The 22,344-nt window shown below is 38.1% G+C and overlaps 1 protein-coding gene across 4 annotated transcripts in view; it reads right to left on the reverse strand.

Moving 5' to 3' along the window:
• The window catches only part of dcc (DCC netrin 1 receptor), a 389,213-nt gene that overhangs the window by 61,145 nt on the left and 305,724 nt on the right, over positions 1 to 22,344 (reverse strand). For all 4 annotated transcript variants that reach the window (XM_085168991.1, XM_085168990.1, XM_085168994.1 and 1 more), the window contains exons 19-22: positions 18,719 to 18,826; positions 17,687 to 17,881; positions 17,547 to 17,579; positions 8,397 to 8,462 (exon numbers count right to left, since the gene is read on the reverse strand). In XM_085168991.1, the coding sequence (XP_085025117.1) occupies positions 8,397 to 8,462; positions 17,547 to 17,579; positions 17,687 to 17,881; positions 18,719 to 18,826 (402 nt within the window). The remainder of the gene's footprint in view (positions 1 to 8,396; positions 8,463 to 17,546; positions 17,580 to 17,686; positions 17,882 to 18,718; positions 18,827 to 22,344) is intronic.

Genomic DNA, 22,344 nt, shown 5'->3' on the forward strand with positions numbered 1-22,344 from the left:
TATTTAAAAGTAGAATGGGAGGGAGAGCCTTCAGTTTTCAGGCCCCTCTTCTGTGGAACCAGCTTCCAGTTTGGATTCAGGAGACAGACACTATCTCTACTTTTAAGATTAGGCTTAAAACTTTCCTTTTTGCTAAAGCATATAGTTAGGGCTGGACCAGGTGACCCTGAATCCTCCCTTAGTTATGCTGCAATAGATGTAGGCTGCCGGGGGATTCCCATGATGCATTGAGTTTTTCCTTTCCAGTCACCTTTCTCACTCACTATGTATTAACTGACCTCTCTGTATTGAATCGTATCTGTTATTAATCTCTGTCTCTCTTCCACAGCATGTCTTTATCCTGTCTTCCTTCTCTCACCCCAACCGGTCGCAGCAGATGGCCGCCCCTCCCTGAGCCTGGTTCTGCCGGAGGTTTCTTCCTGTTAAAAGGGAGTTTTTCCTTTCCACTGTCGCCAAAGTGCTTGCTCATAGGGGGTCATATGATTGTTGGGCTTTTCTCTGTATCTATGAAGCGCCTTGAGGCGACATTTGTTGTGATTTGGCGCTATATAAATAAAATTGAATTGAATTGAATTAAAATGACATCAGTTTATAAAGTCTATGCCATTTTTACTGTGAATTCATTATGTATGAAGGTTTTCCTGAAACCTTCATCTAAAATGCTTGATATAGCCAACATTAAAACTGCAACAATAAATTATATATACTGTAATATCGCAGGCAAATTGTTAATGTTTTTTCTTTTGCTCATTAGATCTATTAAACTAACTAAATTTCAGCAAAAAAAGAAAAGACAAAAATAGTTTCATACATTTTGATGATTGCTGATGACACAGTTATATTCAATTCAGTTTATTTATATAAACCCACAATAACAGCTGCCTCAAGGTGCTTAAATATGAAGAAAAAAAAAGTTTTCACAGAACTCTATGAAATCCCGTGAAAAGCACAGTCACTGCTTCCATAAGGTTAGGGTAACAGTCAGGTGCTGCTAATCAAATGCATTAACTGATCACCAGCAAGTCTCAGCACCTATATAAATTCAGACGCTTTGGCAGTTTGCTGGTCAGGAGCATTCAGGTGTGTGTTAGAGAAGCAATTATTGCTCTATTCAGGTTCATTTGACGTCCATCATTCTCCAATGAGAAAGATTATTTACAATTTAATTCAATTCAATTTAATTCAACCTAAGGTCACATGGTGACAGTATAATTAGAAAGAGACTGAGTACGACTTGTCTGGAAGGCTTACGAGGAGAACGCGTTTCTTAGCTGAGGAGAAGATGGCAGCACAGCTTAGGTTTGTAAGGTTTGAATAAAGCACAAGATTTCTGGAGGAATGCGCTTTGGCAGACGAGCCCAAAGTGGAGACGTTTGCCTCAATGAACTGAAGCAACGTTATGAAGAAGACTGATCCACAACTCCTCAACAATGTGAGAGACTAATAAAGTCATCAAGAAAACAATTATTTGAGCTGATTGTTGCTGAGAATGGTTCTAAAGCTATTAAATCATGGGTTGTACTTAATACTTTATAGGACCTTTCACACGACTGTTATATGTCTCGTCTATTCGGAGTCCATGCTTTACTTCTGAACACAGTGCAAATGGACATTTTCAGGACAGTGTTAAGATCAACCAAATTATAAAACTTTAAGATCTATGAGGTAATAAGTTAGTTAGTGCATCACTTTCTTTTCTAAGTAAGATGGCGCATGATACGATACAGTTCACATTATTTTAATAGTCATTATTGTGGTCAATGCCCAGGGTTATTTTGAGTAATCTATGCACTATACAATATTTTATAGCGCATTTCTACATTATCATAAGAAGATAAACATGATAATAAAACTGAATCATTTAACTTTTTCTATTCGAAGAAGATTGAATTTTACTGAAATTTAAATTTGGTTTTGCCTTTTTCATAATATCTTGTGGAAAGCAGAACAGGAAGGGTAACCACACTATAAGTTGATATGCCGAATCAAATTTTAGGCAAATTGCTACATTTAACTGCTCAACAGTCACATTTTTATATCTGTTTTAGTTGTGTAACCAATATATGTTATTCCACGATACCCAAAATTGAGACAAAGGAAAGAGAAGAAGTGGTTTGACTGGACTGAAAACACAAAGCTGCTGCTGTTGCTGCTTTACCGATCAATACACAGTGTGTGTATGAGTGTACGACAGGTGTAAAGGGAAAGAGGGAAACTGATGACACGCTCTGTCATTCATTAACTCGACCTTGGAGCAGAGAGAGGGAGAAAATAGGAAACACATAAGGGGCATGAAGTCCAAATGCAGAGGCGAGGGAAGTGTGTTAAAGAGGGAGGAGCTGGAGAGGTGGAAAAAGAAAAGGAAAGGGAAACATAGGAATGGAGAGACAATAAAATGACTGAGAGGGGAGAGAGAATGAAAGAAAAAGAAAGGGAGGAGATGGATGAACAAAATATCAAGAGAAATGTGTGCATATGAGACAAAGAGAAAGACAAAGGAAAATAGATAGCAGGGCACTTTTCCTCTTTCACCTTCTCTCTCCATTTGCTTGTCTCTCTCAATGAAAACCACAATCCATCAAAGCTTACGGCCACAGCACAGAAGCCACAACACCACCTTCTTTTCCTTTTTAAAGTACAATTTCATCATCTTTCTGCCTTTTTTTTCTTTTTAAATTCTTTATTTAATTTCAGAATTCTGAGCTTTAGCTGACACAGTTTCTGCTTTTATTGTTTTGCAAGAGCAAAGGTTATGGGGTAATTAAAATATACTAAGTTCAACCTTTGATGTCACCAGAAAAAGTGATGACAGTTCAACTTCTTTTTTGAACAAAGCGTCAACCTTCAGGTCTGAAAACTGCAGATCTTCGAGTGGCCGCGTGACGCTGGTTCCAAAAGCGAGTCACTCATCACAGCCTCTCATGTTAAAATGCTTAGTTTCATGGATGGATAAAAGCACGTACATTTTTATGGACAGTATTGACCTTTATAACAGCTGTACAATCGTGCTGTACAGAGGGCAATAGCGAATTCATGTGTAGTGTTTGCGCCTTTTAGAGTATTTTAATCGATCTGCCTGCCAAATATAATGTTTTCCTGTGTGGTGCAGGCCATCAAGGAAGATTATGCTTCAATTTGTATGAGTAAAATTGTAGAATTTCTACTGTCTACCACAAACATGTATTAGACGCTTGCTAGCATTAAGTGATAGATTAGTGCTTGATTTTATTATCCACACGTGGTCACATCTGGCTCCTAAAATCAAATGTGGTAGCTGCAGAAACGCTAACGTTGAGGCTTCAAAACATAAAGTCCAGAAAAGAATGGTTAATGTCATGGTTACATTCATGGATTATATACAGGCAGCATGATCTCAATCCTTTACTGACCAGGATCTGCTTCTGTGGTAAGAAAATAGGGATGCTTGTGGAAAGTCTTACCTTCTAGCGTTTTGTGTGAAAAATGTGCATTTAAGTCCAAACCAAGAAGTTCTGGTGATTAAAACTAACTAAAAACAACATCTGAGAATAAAAAGTCCAAAAGATCAAATGAAAAAATAGCAGACCTACCAAGTCCTGAAAGTCCTGTGATTGATGACACTACCTTCACCTCACTCACACTGTGCACACGTTGATTGCTTTGAATTTTTCCCCACTGGTTAAAAATGATCACAGTTGTTCACAAGTGACAAGTTAAACATGTGAAAGTGAAGGTAAAAATGATTTAAATCAAGTCAATCATCACCTGTTAATCAGCATTTGCTTTTTATGCAGAGGTGGTACAGTGCTGTTTCTTTAGCACTTATCCACTCACTTCAGATGAACTCAGCGACCATAAAATGGAGAGAACTCAGCTAATTAGGTCTGATTTACACCTCAGAATGTCACATAATTAAATTCATGCTACTCTAGCATGAAAAACAGAACTGAAATCAGTCGGAGTCACTTGTTAACTTAAAATATTTTATAGCTCCTGGGCGTACAAAGATGTTTACATTGTGGGAACAAGTTGTCTAAACTTCAGGTAACTTTCAGGTCTTTTCCTGTTATGCTAATGCATTCGCCAATTACTTGGTTAAACACTCATTCCCACAAGCTGGATTAATACTTAAAACACTTGTTCCCACAAGTTAAACAAAGAACAAAATACTTGTTCCAACAATATGAACATGTTGTTCCCGCAAGATAAGCAATTTAGTTCGACCAAGAGATAAAACATCTTTTTCCACAAGTTCCTTCAATATAATGAAATTTTTCTCACAAGAGAAACAACTCGTTCAATGACATGCCTGTGAGAAAAATACCTTGATCCCACAAGTTAAATAACTTGTGTGCATTGTATCACTGCATATACATGTAGCTATATAGCTACATGACAGCACAGATTAGTTTGTACAGAATACCATTAATGTTTTTCTTGTTCCTATTTATACATTAATGAAAACTTGTACAGGAGGTTTAAAACTCTTGAAAAAGTCCTTGGATGTTTTATGTAAAGGACTGTGTCATCTGATGTTAACTAAAGGTAACCGTGGAGACAAAAATTTGATTTTAGTTAGTCGAATGGTAGTCTTCTGCTCATCCGCTTATTGGCACCTTGTTAAATTTCATCTTAAAAAAGCTTTTTAAATTAAGAAAGGTCGTGGCCAAAATGTGTTACATACAATAAATTACAGTTTTATTGAGTATAAAGTAGAAAAAGAGTCCGGAATTTTAAATAACAAAAAGATGCAACAATAGCAGCAACTGACAGGAAGTCAAAACTGACCCGCGAGCAAAATGTATGTTACTGATGATAACAAGAGTAGTAACAACCTCTACTGAGATGCCCTTCAGCAAAGTAGCACAGGCCCAGAAGCTCAGAGAAACTGTGTAGAATAAATCACAAACTCTCGCCAGCTGAGTCAGTTTAAAGCCACAACGACACCAACAAATCAACACAAGGGCGACGGAGAGCACAGAAATCCTTGCAAAGCCCAGAAATCCAGCAGGGAAACGAAACTGAGCAGTTACAAAGATGACAACGCAAACAAAGACATCAAAATGCAGCGTGATTCCGACTAATTTTATTTTATAGCTTATAGTTTATTCTTTGTAGACTGGAGCATAAAGCACTGTAGCACCGAAGGGACAAATCAAAGACAAGGTCCACCCCAGGGGGAAAAAATCTCTGTGGAGAAACCAGAGTATACACATCAATGAGGCTTATATCTGAACATCACTGTCAGTCACAATGGCATCATACTGGATTGCATTTTGTCCTACTTTTACTATGTTCCTGCCACTGTTCATGAACAAGCAGTTTTTTTTCATTTGTTAAGTTTTAAAATCCAGTAAATGAGTATTAAAAAACCTCAGAGAAACAACTCAGCGCTGTCCTTAATACCAGCAGAGAGATAAACTATCATACAGTCCAATTATGTGCACAACATTATTACTGATGCCTCCTTAGTATTTAATTAAGTGTTGATGTTAATGTAAAACCTGTATCACGTGGACGGTTCTTTTGGAGGCTCCTATGGAAACCACATGCTGTAAATAAACTGCAACATCTCAGCAGTTAATGGACTGACCTCATACAAAGACATGGACAGAAATAACTTTGCGTGGGGCACAGTCCACATTACAAATCTTTTTATCCAATACTTTGGTTTATACACCTGCAAATCCAACACTTTTGCCAACAATTTGATGTGTTTAGTTTTTCAGTATTGTCATCATATTAGCAAATATGTTAATCTCTCAGTTTAGGAATATAAACTTAATATGCAGTGCTTTCCATTAATGTATAAACATGAAAGCCATTTTTCTGACCAGCAGAGAGAAAGTGTCTGTGAACATTTCTGAGCTACTTAAGTGAAGCTACAGGGGGTTATAAAAGATGAAGAAGTTAATGTTTTTGATTAAAACTCTTGAGATGTTGTTTCCCTTCACTTAAAACTGAGATATTTTTAACTTTAATAGCTTGGCGCTGTGAGTGGAGAGGTATGGACCTCTCACAACAACTGCCAGCATCTACTTCCCAAGAGATATGAAGAGAAAACTGAGGAACTTTAGTGAATGAGTGGCAGTGCTGAAGGTCTTTGCTCGGTTGAGGCAAGAACATCAGACGGGATCAGTTCACCTCTGCACAGAAGCCGTCAGACCTACAGAGCTGTGGCCCAATGAAACAAATCTGAGGTGACTCTTCTCAAGCTCATTTTTCAAGTGAGAGGAAGCGCTGCGACATAAACGACGACATCGCGTTAAAGATGAAATACCGTTGAGCTGATGAACGAGGCTGCGACCTGCCTGACCCGCAATAAAGCCAGAGGGGAACGGAGGTCAAAGAGGACAGATTTATGATCTCCTCCGGGAGCAGCAGCAGCAACTGCGCTGACAAAATGTCAGAGTCCATCTTCAGATATACACAAGCACACACGCTGCCCGACAGTGCTCCAGTGAGACCAGATATAGACCCTGACCTCTGACCTACCAGTGGAGGAGGAGTAACAGTCTTTCTCCAGCAGAAACGGGAGTGGACAGTTATGATTATGACTATGGTTTATATCATCAGCCAAAGCTTTAGCTTTTATAGTGGTTTCAGCATTATTAGCTGCAATAGTAGTATAGTTTACAGCAAATATAGTATTTTTATAAGCATTAGTAGAAGTGGCGTTAATTATGCAGTTTGCATGAGTACATTCACTTTAGACATAATTATTGTTCTTGGTATGAGTATGAGTCACCTTGTATTAAACATAACGATTGTGTGCAGTAGGGGAAAAAAATCTGTTTATGTGTTTAATTTCAAACAATAGTTGACCAAGCAGCAAAAAAACCCTAAAAAGATGATTTTGACTTCCAGCATTCAGCTCTTCTGTCATGCACAGCTGCTACTACATAGATGCTGGATTAGCCGGGTCTAAATGCTCTCCGGTGGAGTCCAAACTCTCCCAGGGGTTTTAAAAGTGGTATTTAACATGGCGAGCTGGGCTGAACCAGACTGTCCCACTGATTTTAACAGTAGTACATTTGTAAGGTTGCCAAAACTCAGACGTCTGGCGTGTGAAGTACACTTTTGCACTTAACATCAAGCTCCACATTCTGTGACCAGCCCTGCTGCATATTGCGCTCTCCTGGTATGTGTGGAACAGATGGATTACTTTCGCTTCTAAATGCAGTGTCCTCACAATAACATAAAAATCCCCACCTTTTCAGCGTAAGCATTCGTATTTTAATACAGCTAATTTTGAAATAAAGCTTTTCTATCAACATCAACATGCTCGTTTTCACTGCTGAGGTCCTAATTTTGTAACAACATAGCTATCTGACAAAATCAGTGTTGTCTTTGCTATTCTATTATTTTGGCCTGAGTTATTTACAGACCGTCTTTTAACCCCTTGGCAACCTCCAGTCGTTATGGACAAATGTATGTTCTTTGATCAGCTAGCGAGCTGTTGCTGAAGTTTGTTGCCTGCCGCTGAGGAATCGGTCACAAAACAGGTGCTTCACCAGAGAATTCCTTGTGTTTGCTTTGGTCTTTAGCAGAATGCTAGACGGAAGATGTCAACATGTTCTTGAACACTGACTATTGCTGAGTATTACTCAAAAAGTGCAAATCAAGCTACCACTGCAACCATGATAATGTTCACGAGAGCTAAATTCAATGTTTCAAAGACAAATGTTCTTTTTTTCCTGTTTTATAGTTCTGCTAGGTGAGGAGTAGGAGAACTTTCTGGGGAAAGAAAAAAACACGACAGGATGAAAATATTAATTATATCATTAACAATATTAGAAGTACAGACAAACAGCTGTATTCCATATTAGAGTGTTAGAGCCACGGAATATAAATAATTCATATGTTTAATATTGTTAGTTGTACTGTTTTTAATTAGAAATGGAAGGCAACTATCCTTTCTTCTCTATGTCAAATCAGTCCAATAACGCTGCTGTTGTTGTCATTATATTAAAAACTACAAGCTGAAGATTTATATGCCACCCCACTCTTTTAATCCTGTTTGTCCATAAAGATGATTATTTTCCTCCACTTTATAGAAACACTGATTGATGGCGAGATAGTGAATCTAATTAAATTTTCCTGCCACGGGCGATGCGACGGCGAACATGAAGCGATGCTCACCGACTGTAAATCAGCGAGCTGGAGCTCCTTGTCAGGACAGAGCGACTTATTAAAGTAAGTTTAGACATGACTGAGTCGAGTGATTAGAGGAATCAGTTGAGCGGCTGTGATGAGCTGATGATGCTGCAAGAGTATCACAACAGACATGCACACACAGCCAGCTCAGCTCTCAGGAGATTCAGTCTCATTGTTGTATCGAGCAAAATAATGAACCTAAAAGTAATTCTGCTTTCTGACAGACTCAGCAGAAGATGCAGAAGATGAGTTTCTGTTACCGTTGATGCTGCTCCTGTCAATCGGGTTGGTGTCAGGCGGCCAGTAGGCGTGTTCTCCTCCTCGACCTGAAAGGCGAGAAAGAAGGAGTATCACTAAGGAAAAGGGATAAATGAAGAGAAAATGGGCTCAGAGTAATTTTGTGGATGGAACACCTGAATCTGACAGAGAGATTGCTCCCTTCTTAGGAAATAAATTGCCGTCTTAAGGCACATGTCATGTTGTACATGTGCTCTCTGTGTATGTGTGTGTGCAGTTTCTTCTGAGAGTGCATTTAGACCAAATCCTCAGGTTTTATCCACCCACCTGGATCCTGACACTGGATTGGATGTTTAGAATGGTTTCCATAGTAACGAAATACTGACAAATTGGAGATGGTTATTGAAGTGGTTCAAAGCTGGATCATCAAAATGGCAAAGCCAGCAGCTTTAAATCACCCACTTAAACGTGATTTGAACAGGTTTAGATTTTTGTTTTGTTTCTTTGTTTTTCAGAAGGTCCGTGTTTGTGTTCTTACTACTTTTGTGCTAACATGACAGATATTCTGAAATTGAGTTTAATTAACTAACACAAAGTAGATTTATACCTGAAGCCATTTTGTATTGTAAACTTTTTGCTTTTCTGGGTAAATAATGATGCTGCTATCTATGTTTGAAACCTGGATTTATGCCCATTGCAGTTGGTGTTATGAAGGAGTGGCTAGAGAGCTGTTCTGCTGGATTGTTTATTACCTACATATATTCATTAAGACCACGGCAAAAGTTATGGAAAGATATAAATAAATTTTTTAACGGGCGGCTTGGTCCAGCTTAGAAGTAGTTAAGGTTCCAGGTACACAGACCAGTTGACTCGTCAGTGGTAATCACCCTTCACTAGGGATGTGTAAATATGTATTTCTCGACCAGCTGGTGAGTGTTTGCTTGATCTTCCTGTATAAGTCTTGGTCACAAAGAGGTATACACAGCTTGAAAAGCTCCTTGTGATTGTTTTGGTTGCTATATAGAGTGTGACGCAAATGTAAAATGTTGACCTTTAAGTTCTTCAATTCTGGTTTGTGTCACTACTTTTTTAAAGCTGCACTTCCGGTGATTAGTTAGCAAGTATCTGCAGACAATTTGGAGTCTTTCATCGAAACTAAAGGTAACCAAGGCAATCTGCAAATGACCAAAGCAATTGCAAGGAGGTTTGGATGTTGCCAAGGGGTTGCCATTGTTAAAAAAATGACAGATATTTCTCATGAAATTACTTCTGAAAAATCTGAACAGGACACCATCTGGTCTTGAAAGCTAAATAAGTCCTGACTTTTGGAGTCATTCCAGATCTGGATCGAGGAATTTCTGGAATGATTATTTACCACTTCAATGTAGAACAAAATTCAAAAGTCAATACTTGTCTTCACAAATATGCAGATAATTTAAAAAAAAAACAATTAACTGGGAGACACTGTCATAGCCAGTGAGACCAAGTTCTCGCAATCTGGGACCTTTCTGAATTCGGGGAATCATGTATCTTAAATAATTGCATCAAACAACCTATCAAATCCACAAAAACGAGAGAATGTAACGTTCACTGGCTGATGCACTAAACACTTCAGAAACAGCCAGCTAAAGACAGTTTATTGAGTTTCTGCCTCAAAGTTAAATAAATGTAGATGGTAATCCTGAACGCAGTCTTCTATATGCAATAGCATTCACATTCTGAACTGCTTAGATAGAATCGAGACTTTAATTATGTGTACGTTAGTGACAAAGATAATCTAACAGCATTTTATTTGTGTATAGACACAGTCAGTTTCTCTGTTTATCAGTTACAAAGCCAATCCAGTCAGCTAAGTTTCACTAATGATGGCAGAGCAATGCAGGCGCACAGCTCATGTGCTTATATCATCCAATTCTTTGTCTTATTTTTGTGTTGTTCTTCATATTATTATACTACATTGTGGGGAAAAATATTTCAAAGACTAATTTGTCAAACAATCAACTGTTGTTTGTGCTGAGCCAACAGGAACTTTTTAGTGTTGATGCCAATACTGATATTGACATACTGGCAGGCATTTCATGTCCTTCACTTTTCTATAGTTACCTGGCTATTTCCTGTCAATCAGAGCAGGGCTCAACCCTAGCATTATTAACATTTGGCGCTAACCTACTGTGTTCACAAGCACTTGAAAACATTGACCACAGACATGATAAACAGACATTTTAGTATTCAGTTCAGTCTTTACCTTGCAAGCATTGAATAAGCAGACATTAATAATTTAAATTAATAATTTTAAATTTTAGATTTAATTTTTATGTTGACTTTTTGTTTTAATTCAGTTCAGTTTCAGTTAGTGTCCAGAGTGAATTTCAGTTTAGGTTTATTGTTTGAAAATGTTTCAGTGTTGGATTTAGTTTTTTTTCTTTACAAAATTAATTTAAAAAAAATACAAATGTGTTTGACAGATATTTCCTCTGTATTTTAGTTTTATTGTGTCTGTTTTCCAAGTTCACTAAATAGTTTCGATTACTTTATTTTTTATGAAGTCCAGTTTTTATTTTTATCTTAGTTTACTAAAATGTTTTGTTAATTTCAATTAACTATACTTAAAATAACCTTAAACCTTAAATACCACAGCACAGGATGGTTGATTAGCATGATGCACTGGGCAATACAAATGGTATTCTGTGCATTCTGAGATGCAGCAGTTTTAAAATCTCCAGTTACACCCCTATCAGTAATGTAATGAGAAGTCAGTGCTGGCATTTTGTGTATTGCTCCACAGAGTAGTTGGTATGTATAGACAAGGCCACAGATAATTATTTAAAATGAAAAAAACCTCCTGTCCTATCTGTGTTGCCGATGCTTGAGTCAGGAAATTTAGGATATTTTTGCTGAGGTAAGATATTTTTTATTCATAAAGTAAGAGTGTGGTTTCTTTTGGGTATATAATTTTAGGTGTTGCTCCAAAGTGGATCTGGGTGGAAGAAGTTGACTTAACAGTACATTTATATGGGTTGCCTTTATAGTTTGCCTCATTTACATGACCACTATATTGGTGAAAAACTTTTCTGAATAGTCATTTTTGTGTTTTTCCCTAGTTTACAAAGCAGCAGGCGAGGCCAATATGTGAATGCAGAGCACTGAAGGAAAAACCTTAAAGAGGAAGTAGATCATCACACGGGCTGCCAGAGAAGACAGACTGGAAACTGATGAAAGAGATTTTCAAAACCTCAGCACTGTCGCTCCCATCAGGAAACTGAAGCTACAGACCCCCATACCTCAAATTCACTTAAAGTCACATTTTAAAAGCTGATTTCTTTCTCTCGTACCATCGGGCAGCAGCAGCTGGGCTCACTTTCAGTTTGTTGAAATATAAAAATGTTGGAATTGTTTGTGTTTTTCAATCTACCCAACCCAGTTTTCATTAAAGTAGGATTTTGAAATCTTTAATCAATTCTTTTTCTTCAGTCTGCCAGTGCGAGTGCATTTATGGCTGTGTGTGAGTGAAAGCGTGTAAATGTGTTTACAGAGCATAAGGTCCACAGAAACAGGGCCAGGCATCAATCTTCCCTCCTCCCCTGACAACACCTCTGATTTATATGGAGAGGGACCACAGAGTGTACATGTGCACATACCACATTCACACAACTGTCAGTGACAAACAGCACCATTTAACACCCTGACACATGAGCTAAGTCCCAACGCCTAAAGCGCTTCGCTGCACTTAAGTCCAGAAGCACTAAAAATTCCCAGGACAAAGAGGGTCTGAGGTCCGTTCTGTTTCTGTTACACTGAACTAAGTACTGGAAATCTGGTGAAAGTCAGACTGGAGGACAGCCCAGTCCATTAACCTACATCAGTTTATGGGCAACCCATCTAGGGTTAAGGGTTTGTGTTTAACCACATACTAAACAGGCAAATATTCATAAACTAGAAGATTTTACCTTTTAAATAATAGCTCACACAATTTGGCATTTTGTTAAAATCCTTTCTAGTTCTAGCTGGAGAAAAATTCTGTAGAAAAGATACAGGGATACACAGGAGGTTCATGGATATACGAAGGAAGATATGTAGATGTGACACAGGAAGATACCATGGGTGGGTGAGGTGGAGGCAGGGGCCACCCCTAACAGGAGAAGCTGAAAGAAGGTTTAAGAACAACTGGGAACAATTCTATAAAAAGGGGTGAATGTTGACCAAACCTAAAACCATATGGATGTTATGTTAAGACATTAAACATGAACCTGGCTAATCTAGCAAACATGATTTCAACCAACTAAAAATATGCTCTCAGTCATCTAACAGTGGGTTGGCAACAACAGGTTATATGCAAAGAGCCAAATATTTGCATATAACCTGTTTTTGACTGAATTAAGTATTTTTATATGAGCTGTGAAATGAAGAAAAATCAAATTAAACAAACTTTTCAATGAACATGAACAATGAATATAGACTACTGCATATCGAGTCTCAAAGCAGCAAGCTGTTAAAGCAGTAAATCCTAGCTCACACTCAGTGGTGGTTTATCTGTTCAGAAGTGCAAAAGTGCAAAAGTGATGCCGTTCTTTTTATCTATAACAACACACCATGGGAGCTCAGTCCTTGAAAATGGTGAACTACCCTCTTCAGTTAAAGACAAACTCAAGAACCTCAAACTCAAGAACCTCAGTCTTCATTGAATAATGTGACTCAGTGGACATAGTTGCTGTTCCAATGGGGGAAAGAGTATATGGATGCCTACATGATGCTACATCTTTCTACGGAAGAGGATTAGGGCCACTGGGGGAAAAAAAATGTGGGCACGTTTTTTTTCTTCTTCTTCTTTTCCAGAATTCTGAGAAAAAAGTCAGAATTTTGAGAAAAAAGTCTGACTTTTTCTCAGAATTCTGACTTTTTCTCAGAATTCTGACTTTAATCTCAGAATTCTGACTTTAATCTCAGAAGTCTGGAAAAGAAAAAGAAAAAAAACGTGCCCACTTTTTTCCCCCAGTGCCCCTAATCCTCTTCCGTATCTTTCTGCAAATCACTGAAATAACCAATCAAATATGAGTGTGCTTACTTTTGTAGTTAATTATTATGTTTAACAAATGACTATTGTGATAAAGACTGAAGTCAGTGTCATTGTGAGAAATGTCTAAAAATTTTAAACCCTTTCTTTAGTACAACATTAGCCACTTCTGAAAGAATATTTGCATTTTACGTTAACAGATGACTGTATCCAGTCTTCATATCCTCATGGAGGAACTAGGTGTTTGGTGTGTGCCTTTTTTCTTTCTCTCTTTTTTGTTCTTGTTCAAAATCCTTTGTGCACTATATCCAATGTTTCTCCTCTGCACACGTCCAAACCAATGACTGTGGAAGTCATTGGTCCAAACCAGCTCAACCATGTTTCGAACTTTTTTTCCAAAATGTTCAACCTGAGCTGCCTCTCTAAAGGTCTCATTTCCTATCCTGTCTATTCTGGTCACTTGCAGTTAAAGTCTTAGCTTCTTCAACTCTGACACCTTCAGCTCAGCCTCCTCCTCCTGTTAGGACGAAAAGATCATACCTGCTACATGACATTCATTTTTATCCACACCACCCAGTCTGCATCTTCTTCTTCACCTCTCATGTGCATTGTCCACCTTCACTACCACTGCTTCTTGCACTTAACACTATTACACCTGTCTCCCTGTAATTCACCTACGTGTATTCTGTCTTACTTCTACTGACTTTCATTCCTCTTTTCTCCAGAGTATACCTCCACCTCTTCAGGCTCACTTCCAGCTGCTCCCTACTTTCAATACATCATCTGCAAACCTCATGGTTCACAGAGGTTTATCTGTCAGCATCACCATAACAAACAAGAAAGGACTCAGAGAAGATCCTTAAGATAATCCTACCCTCACTTTGAACCTATCTGTCACTACACCACACCTCACCACTGTGTCGCTGTCCTTGTACATGTCCTGTATCACCTTCAAATACTTCTCTGTCTTTCCTGACTTCCTCATGCAGTTCCTCTCTTGGCACCCTATCATCTGCATTCTCCAAATCCTCAAAAGACACAGTGCAACCTCATCAGACTTTCTCTACATCTTTCACAAGCATGAAGTCGTATGGCTTCATCACCTCACTACCTAACCAAGCTTCAACAGTTCTTTCTCATAGCTTTAAGTTATGAGTCATCAAATTTACCTCTCTGTAGTTACTACAGCTCTGAACATCACCCATGTTCTTCATAATCAGTACCAGTACACCTTTTTCTCCATTCCTCAGACATCCTGTCAGTCTCTAGTATTGTGCTAAAGAATATGTTTAGCTAATATGTTTAGATATGACCACAGCTCTATAACTGCACAGGTATGTCATCTGCACCAACCAAGATTTTCCACTCTTCATCCTCATAGCTGCCCTCACTTTCTCCTTAGTATTACGCTACACTTCATGATTCAGTAATGGTCCTTCATCTGTCCTCTTTCATTTTCTTTGTCCGCTCCTCAAAGTACTCCTTCCATCCCAACACACTTTCTTCACTGATCATTTGACAATGGGACTTGACTGACCACAGTGGCTATCTTTGTTCCTGAGAATCTGTTTCAGACTGATACCAACATTCATTACAAATAAAATCCAACATAAAGGAATGCTCTCCAGGCTGCAGTGAGATAACAAAGTTTAGTGTTGAAAATAAAAGTTTTGCACATTCATTAACACCGTGTGCTCTTCTGCTTATGAATAGAAACCTGTGAACAGTGCATTAATTATGCCTGAGTTAATTTGATGAACTTAAATGTAGTAAACACATCTTTCCCATCACCTCTCATATGTCTGGATTAATAATTATAAAAGCTCCCCTCTCTCCTGCTTTTACTTTGCTCTCAGAAGAAAAAATATTCTTGTAATACAATTAGTAAACACTTTCCTTCAGCTTAATGAGATGGGGTTGTTTGATTACAGTGAAAAAATAATTCTGACAGGAAGAAAATTGGTTAAATTTCTCTTTTTACATTTGTCTTCTCAGTCAGTTTGTCTGTTTTTTGCTAAGTGATTTGTCAACACGAGTCTTAGGATGCTGGGATCTCCCTTCAAGAAGAACAGGAGGCAGAGACACTGCCTCAGTTGAACGGAAGAGTTGCTTGCAGTTGGAAAATAAAGTTTTCTTGTTTGGTATTTGGTTGCCATCAACACAAACAGGAGCTGAAGCAATACTGCCCAGAGACAACTTTAAAGTGCCTGATTACTGGCACTTCAATTTACATAATTTACAAAAATTTGGCACTTGGCAGAGATAGACCTCATTCATTTGAATGCAAAGACATGATACACATACTTAAATTTTTTGATATCTCATGCATAAAAAAAATCTCTAGCCCAGATTCTGTGATGTGTGAAGTCTTCTCAGAATTAGTAACATCCTATCTCTTAGTGATGCTGATGAGCTCATCCATGAGCAAACAAAACATTAAAATTCCTTAATATAGTGTTAAATGCAGAACTTAAAGTCCTCCTAACATACAAAGCACTCAGTGATCAAACCCTATGATACTTTAACAACCTTATAGTATCACATTAGCATTTTGCACTCAGACTGCATGCTGACTCGAGGTTTTTAAAGTTTCCAGAAACAGAAATGGAAGCAGTGCTTTGAGATATCAGCTTTACTTGCATACATACTTGATGCTCTTGAGTGTTGCTCAGTTTATCTTTACAAACTGTATTTCAAAGCAGCAACCTCCCACATTTTAACATGAAGCCAACAAAGAATGCCAAAAACAGCAGTTCCACTCGTGACCACTTGATGCTGACTCTAAAAGTAAGTCAGTCCACAAAGACTCCCATGTTAAAATGTCCATCAAGAGAAATCAACATGCTTACAGCAGCTCTTTGAACTCTACAAAAATCATAACAACTGCAAGTGATTTTTTTTCACTGAAGTGATTTTTCAGTTCACTGAACTGGACTTTCTCAGCCATGTTTGTGCTGTTTGTGCCCTTTTGGAGCCTCTTTAGTGGAATCATTTGACAAATAATAAGGGTTGCTCTGCAGTTAATTACATTAACAGACTGTCCAAGAAATCTGTACTTTAGTTTTGGTGAGTACATTAATAGACTTTTATTGGCCTGTTCCTCATTAACTCTTATATTTCCTTTTGTGTGCCTTGTATGAGAACAGTTTATGAATACTACGCTTGTTTGCATTATTAACAGTCTACTATGTTGTTCAAATATCTATAGTCTATAACTGAGTACTTTCTGCATACTTTTTCAGTTGGGGCGTCCGTTTTTTGGACTTCCCTCCCTGAGCAGGTCAGATTGGCTCCTTCTCGTCTTTTAAATTCCTCTTACAGACAGATTTCTATAAGCTGACCTTTTCCGTGCCTCCACTTTGAGTTTCGTTCTGTTCTTTATCATCGTCTTTTCCAAGTAATATTTTTTATTATTTCATATTTAGTTTTAATTTACCTGTTTTCCATTTTTAATTATCTTCATTCCTCACTTTTAATCTCTTAGTGCTGCTATTACCTCCCTGCCTAACGTTGTTTCACCTTCATATTTTTAAATGTATTATCATTGGGGTTTTTTTGTCTTATCTTCGAAGACAGGGAAATTATTACTTTATTTTAAAAGGTGTTATGTAAATAAGTTTATTTTTTATTATTCTTTGCTAGTTTCACTGTATAAATACACGCTCACGCTGAGACAAAAAGCCAGGAAAATGTTAACATTGATACTTAAAAGTACAAAGGGTGGAAACCAGTGAGTGATATCACAATGGCTACATGTATGTACAGTCTGAGCCTCATCCTGAAAAGCTTATGAAGTCTCTGTCAGTGTAGAGTTTGTGTGTTCAGCTCTATATCTTTGAAGTCTGTGAATCGGGTTTTCAGTTCAACTGAATGTCATGCCACAATTTCAGGAGTATGTAACATTTTACAACTTGTTGCAAAGGCAGACAAATAAAACTTAAATAAACTTGTGAGAGATGAAGATTAATCGTAATCAAAACATGATCTGAAGATCAAATAACACAAGTATAATTTTGAGATTGAACTCAAAATAAAAAATAACTGCTCAGATGAAAGTTAAAATGTTTACTGGAGATTGAGGATGATTCAGACCTTCAGACATGATTTGCCTTGAAGTCAGACAGTCTGATGAGAAACCGCTTTGAAGATGAAAAAAGCCTACCTTGATCGTTGGCCATCTTGTCTGGATGCTCCACTGAAAAAGCAACAGAGAGTGTGAGTAAAATTATAAAATATGAAACAAAGGAATACATTTACAGGTAAAGCAGGAACGGATGTTCAGTCACACACACTCGGACGCACCTTTGGCTGTCCTGAAGTGGATGGCCTCGGATAGAGGGCCGACTCCTTTGGCATTTTTGGCTTGAATCCTGAAGTAGTAAACAGTGTCGAGGTTCAGATCCACAACCTGGTGGGTTAGCCGGTCGCCACTAATTGCCTCCATCACCCAGTCGTCTATTGGCATGTTCTTATCCAGAGTGTAATACAGAATGTAACCTGTCAAACGAGTTGTAATTATATGAGTAATAATACGTATTCTTTTTAAAATAGTCATCTTTTTAACCTATTAACATCTACTGGTGAACCACTTGGGTAGTTAGAGTTAGGTTACATTTTAGTTAAATGCTAAAAAAACATAGTTTGAGAAGATAGAAAGGTGTTATATAAAATCAAGCCTTTTGCATACAAAACAGTTCTTCTGTTATAATAGGCGGACGTGAGCTGAACTGTAACTGGACCCAGGTCAACGGGACTAGAGGAATTTTTTTTGAAAATGTGCGTCACTGAAAGGTGATGCAAAATATGAATAATTATAGTGAAAAACCTGAGAACTACGATCTGATACCCAGAATGCTTGGGTACATGCCATTTAGAAGCAAATGTTAAAAACATTTAGGAAAAAACAAAACATTTAGGGTGAAAAACAGAAACAAGTAGAGGGTTTAAAAATATGTGATCTGTGTGTCCGAGAGTAAGTCTGTGTTGTGCTGTTATGCCCGCAGGGAGCGTTTGATTCGTCCTCGGGGACGTTGCAGGAACAGCGGAGCTCGTTAAAACAGACGGGCTTGCAGCCGAGCTGATCGCCCAGAGGAAGAGAGATGGAACAATGGAAGATATTGTGTTAGGTGTGTGCGTTTGGATAGACAAAGCAGCTGGGTTCATGTAGTCCTGAAGAGTGTGTTGATGTTTTCGATCTACTTTCAGACTAAATGATAAACCTTAAGCTGAAAAAAATCATCAGAAACTTAACCCTCTCTTCAACTCTAATCAACAGTATGTGTTATTACAGAAAACTACAGCGGTACACCTGTGTGTTTATGTGCAAAGACTCACCTGTGATTCGCCCGTTGGCCTCCATAGGTGGTTGCCAGCTGATCAAAATGGCACGGGGTCGTCCTTCACGGCTTATAACTGTTAAATCTTTGGGGGCAGAGCTAGGAGCTGTCAACAAAACAGAAGCAGTTTGAGAGGTTACAGTGTCTGGAAGTGCTACAACACAAATGAAACTGGGCATAGACAATCTGGGAAGGAGGCAGTTTTAAATGGAACAGACATCACTTCATGATTTCTTTGTTACACACTCCACATTTCTTATTTACATGTAACAACCAAACCCTGCTCAAACGTGTCACAGTGAAAGACACGCAGAACCTTTACATGTTGAACTTTTAGGTCCCTTGTGGTGATGTCACTGGCTCTCTAGAAGAGCTTTTTGGCAAGAGAAGGCATTTGCTAACAAGTGGCTAATTGTCTGTAACATGCTAAACACAGAAGTTTACTGGTGAGTATATTAAAGTTATTAATGTAGTGTAGTCGGTTCATAGTGTAACATGATGTGAATTTATTCTCTGAATATGATAAAAATACAGTAAATTCATGACAATTTTCACCCCAGCCTGTCACAGCAGGTGGCTCCCCCTCCCTGAGCCTGGTTCTTACAGAGGTTTCTTCCTGTTAAAGGGAGTTTTTCCCTTCTCACTGTCACCAAGTACTTGGTCCTAAGAGGTCCTGTAACTGGTGGAGTTTTCTCTCTATTATTGTAGGGTCTGTACTTTACAATCTCAAGTCCCTTGAGGTGGCTGTTGTTGTTAAGTGACGCTATATTAATTGAAGTGAATTCATTAGTTTGCTGAATAAATGGGTAAATATTAAAACATTTTATTTCCTTTCAGACTAATTTTGTCCATTAGTCCAAAAGCCTATTGAAAAATACAACTGAATTTCTGTTGAGAGAATCAATTGCTGGAGTAGAGCAGGGCGATACCAAAAATATTTATCACGATATACATTTGAAAATTTGCAATAACGATATAACTGACGATATAATTGACACTAGACAAAATACTTTACAACTCCACAATTTTATTAGTGCAAAACCCCCCAAAAAACATCAATGTATTTTCACTTAAACAAGCTGCTGTTTTTATGTGCATTAAAGTTATATAAAAAAATTAACAGTGCAAATGCAAATTCCTTGCTGACAGTTTAACCAAAAGGCATTTCCAGTGGAAATTGGCCGACATATCCTCAGCAAAACCATGTATAATATCCACAAAACTTAAAAAGAGGTTATACACACACATTACGGTAATATTATGTTGAAGCACAGTACGTATCACTCCGTGAGGCTCCTGCCTACGATAGCCATAATGCTCCAACAATCCAACAAGCGGTGCAGCTTCGTAGCTTAGCAAAGTCGTACTAAAACATTTGACAGATTTTCGAGCGCCGTGTACCACATAAAATCGTTTCGAGCTCAGTAAACACAACCAGAATACATACGTAAGGCACACGGGATTAGAAGGGGCACTGACGATTTTCAGAAAAATCAAAGGATTGATTTTAAGTGTGCCGTATTTTCCAAAAAACATGGTAATAACGACGGCCCGCTAGCATGCTCTACCAAAAATAGTGCTTTGTTGTGTATCTGACGGACGAAAGCTAAACCAGTGAAGTTGCAGCATTTTTACAAACCAATTCTGGTTCATCCGTTTCATTCAACGATCCGCTTTCGCCCTTCTCATTCTCCACCATGCTTTTTCCGCCATGTGCGTATGAAAACAAAGGCACTGCGCATGCGCATTTTACCCATATTCTATCGCAATATTTCATTTTCTTATCGTTGCCCAACATTATACTGGTATTACCATGAACGGTATGATATGGCCCAGCCCTATGCTGGAGTTCTTCAAAGAATTTCCCTTTCCTAGCTGTTGTTTAATAATGTAAACTTGTTACTTTGGACATTTGATTGGCACTTTATCTATTTGTATACTTGGTTGTTAAATGGATGGTTGGTCATGCTGGACACAGACACATACAGACGGCTTTTCCCTTTCACTGTTTAGTCTAAACATTTGCACAACGTCTGTCTGTGTGGGAAGTTCCAGAGTGGACAATAATCTATAATGAGCTCAGTTCAGCTGCTCTTTGGCTTTGTTGTGACTTTCTGCTGTGTTTGAACTTGAGGAAATTGTACAGAAGGTAATTTTCAACACTGCCCTTTTGTGTTGCTTCTGTTGTGAAAATGTCAAGCGCTCGGCCTCACAAGAAAGACTCTGGCTTGTTGTCCTCCTCCAACCATCACCATGGAAACTAAGTGGCAGCCTATCAGATCTGTAGTGTGTGATGGCTGCGGGTGCTTCCTGAGTTACAGATGTGATTAAAGACGAGATTTTAAGTTTCACACCAGGAAAGGACTCAAAGCTTGCCCCCCCCGCCCAGAGCTGGCTAATGAAACTGCTTGTTAAATCTGACAAGATGAGCTGGAGGAAATTACAAGTTCCTGCTGAGCCTGTTAGTGATGGTGACAACCTGTACTTATCATAAATATAGAGGAAAACCTTGAGAAAATACATTGTGAACACACCTGCTGGTTAAAGTAGTGGTTCCAGCACTCAAAGCAGATATAATTAAAACTATTTTCAATTTGTAGTCAATGCTCCTGAATTGTTGACTATTGAAGATGATCACCATAATAAATGTCACCAAAATAACAATTTTAACTTAGAAACACAACAGGATTTAAATGTGACACCAAGGACTTCCAAATGACAGAGTTACTCTCAGACAATTATTGTCAGTGGGACCTGAAGGTCTTGAGCAGCTACAAAGGTTGCTCAAGTGTTGTCACTGATATGATTTGAGTGCTGTTGAGTTCAAGGTGAGTGATGCTTTTTTTTAAAAAAACAAACAAACAAATTAAACCATCGAAGAATAAGAATATTGACTTCACAGGCCTTTGCAGGTAACAGATACAGCCTTCTTGTGTGGTTATTCTTTATATTACATAGTAAGGATTAAAAATCAATATTCTCATGAAAACTTTCTTTAGGTTACAAGCATATTAACTAAAATTGTTAAAGCTAAAACAGAGTTTTAAAAATATGAAATAGAAAATAATAGAAAATAATATGAATTTTGGATCATGGCTTTGTGATTGCAAATAGAAAGACCATCATTTTGGCTTTCATGGCATGCAGTTGTGACTCCTCACTCTCATTTAGAAATGAATGTTTAATCTACTGTTTTATTTCTCAGTGTTTCCTTGTGAACAACTTAGGTTAAAAAGAACTGTCCAAAGACTCAAACTGGGTACAGTTCCCAGCCACAGGGCATCTGTCGGAAGAAGCTGGCCAAAGCTAAAAGTGCAAAGAAAGTCAAAGAGGAACTTGAAACCAAACTTCAGCCCTCCACCACTGCTGTGCTTAAAAGGTGATATAAAGTGCTGCTATTGTTTTTCCCAGATGTAGCGATATACGTTATTGCCAAAAATCTGCACTGTGGTCTGTACTGTCCTTTAAAGTCTGATATGTAGTTCCTAGATTTTTTGCAACTTCTCTGAGGACATCATTGTGTGACCTTGACTTTTTAGGGACATCCACACCTGGCAAAATGCTCCATCCCATCAAATGCCAGAACAATTTGACTACCACAGCCTGACTGCTCCTTAACCTCTT

This window comes from Neolamprologus multifasciatus, chromosome 7, assembly GCF_963576455.1.
Source record: "Neolamprologus multifasciatus chromosome 7, fNeoMul1.2, whole genome shotgun sequence".
NCBI classification, from domain to species: domain Eukaryota; kingdom Metazoa; phylum Chordata; class Actinopteri; order Cichliformes; family Cichlidae; genus Neolamprologus; species Neolamprologus multifasciatus.